The sequence below is a fragment of the Eurypyga helias genome, unplaced genomic scaffold (assembly GCF_000690775.1).
Source record: "Eurypyga helias isolate BGI_N326 unplaced genomic scaffold, ASM69077v1 scaffold24445, whole genome shotgun sequence".
In the NCBI taxonomy this organism is placed as follows: Eukaryota; Metazoa; Chordata; class Aves; order Eurypygiformes; family Eurypygidae; genus Eurypyga; species Eurypyga helias.
Genome location: NW_010249824.1, coordinates 5,827 through 6,439, shown reverse-complemented (window position 1 = coordinate 6,439; position 613 = coordinate 5,827). Strand labels below are relative to the sequence as shown.

Sequence of the window (613 nt, the reverse complement as noted above, 5' to 3'; positions counted from 1 at the left end):
ACGCGGGGTGCCCCCCGCGGGGTGCCTGCCCGCCGCCGGTCGATGGACACCGTCTTCCGCTTGCACACCTTGCAGGCCCAGGGCAGGCACTGCCCGGGACAGTGCTCAGGCAGGGCTGAGTCCTTCTCCTCCAAAGCCACCCTGCCCTCGGGACACAGGGCCACCTCGGGACGCTCGGGGAACGCCGACGGTTCATAGCCCTGCAAGCGGGAGCCCAGGAAATTTTCTCCATCGTAAAACCTCTGGTCCGGAAAAAAATAAGGGTTGGTCTCGAAGAGCTCCATGGGCGTGCGGGCGGCTCGGGGACGTGTGTGCGGTGCGGGGACGGCTGCTCCCTCTCCCCACACCAACTGTTTGGTGCCATTTAAACCCCAGCACTGGCATTAAATCACGGAGATAAATATAGAAAACCTAAAGGAAACCTGAGCCCACCCTAGGCTGCTGCCTCACATCAAAACTTGTCCGTCTGATTTCATGTGCTCCCCCAGCGGGGATTACACCGCCTGGACCGCAGCCGCACTGGGGGGGTCTGAGGGAGCTGGCACGGTGGGGAGGGCAGCTCGACTGCCTCATGAACAAGGGCTTTGCTTGAGCCTGGGGGTGCCACTCGGGA

At 62.6% G+C, this 613-nt stretch overlaps 1 protein-coding gene across 1 annotated transcript; it reads right to left on the bottom strand.

The window, feature by feature from the left end:
* Window positions 1-2: 2 nt before the first annotated feature.
* MYOG (myogenin (myogenic factor 4)) lies at window positions 3-284 on the bottom strand (the record flags this gene model as incomplete). Its single annotated transcript, XM_010151510.1, has 1 exon — window positions 3-284. A coding segment is annotated over exon 1 (282 nt), but the record flags the coding sequence as incomplete, so codon positions are not given.
* Between the last annotated feature and the right edge of the window lie 329 nt (window positions 285-613).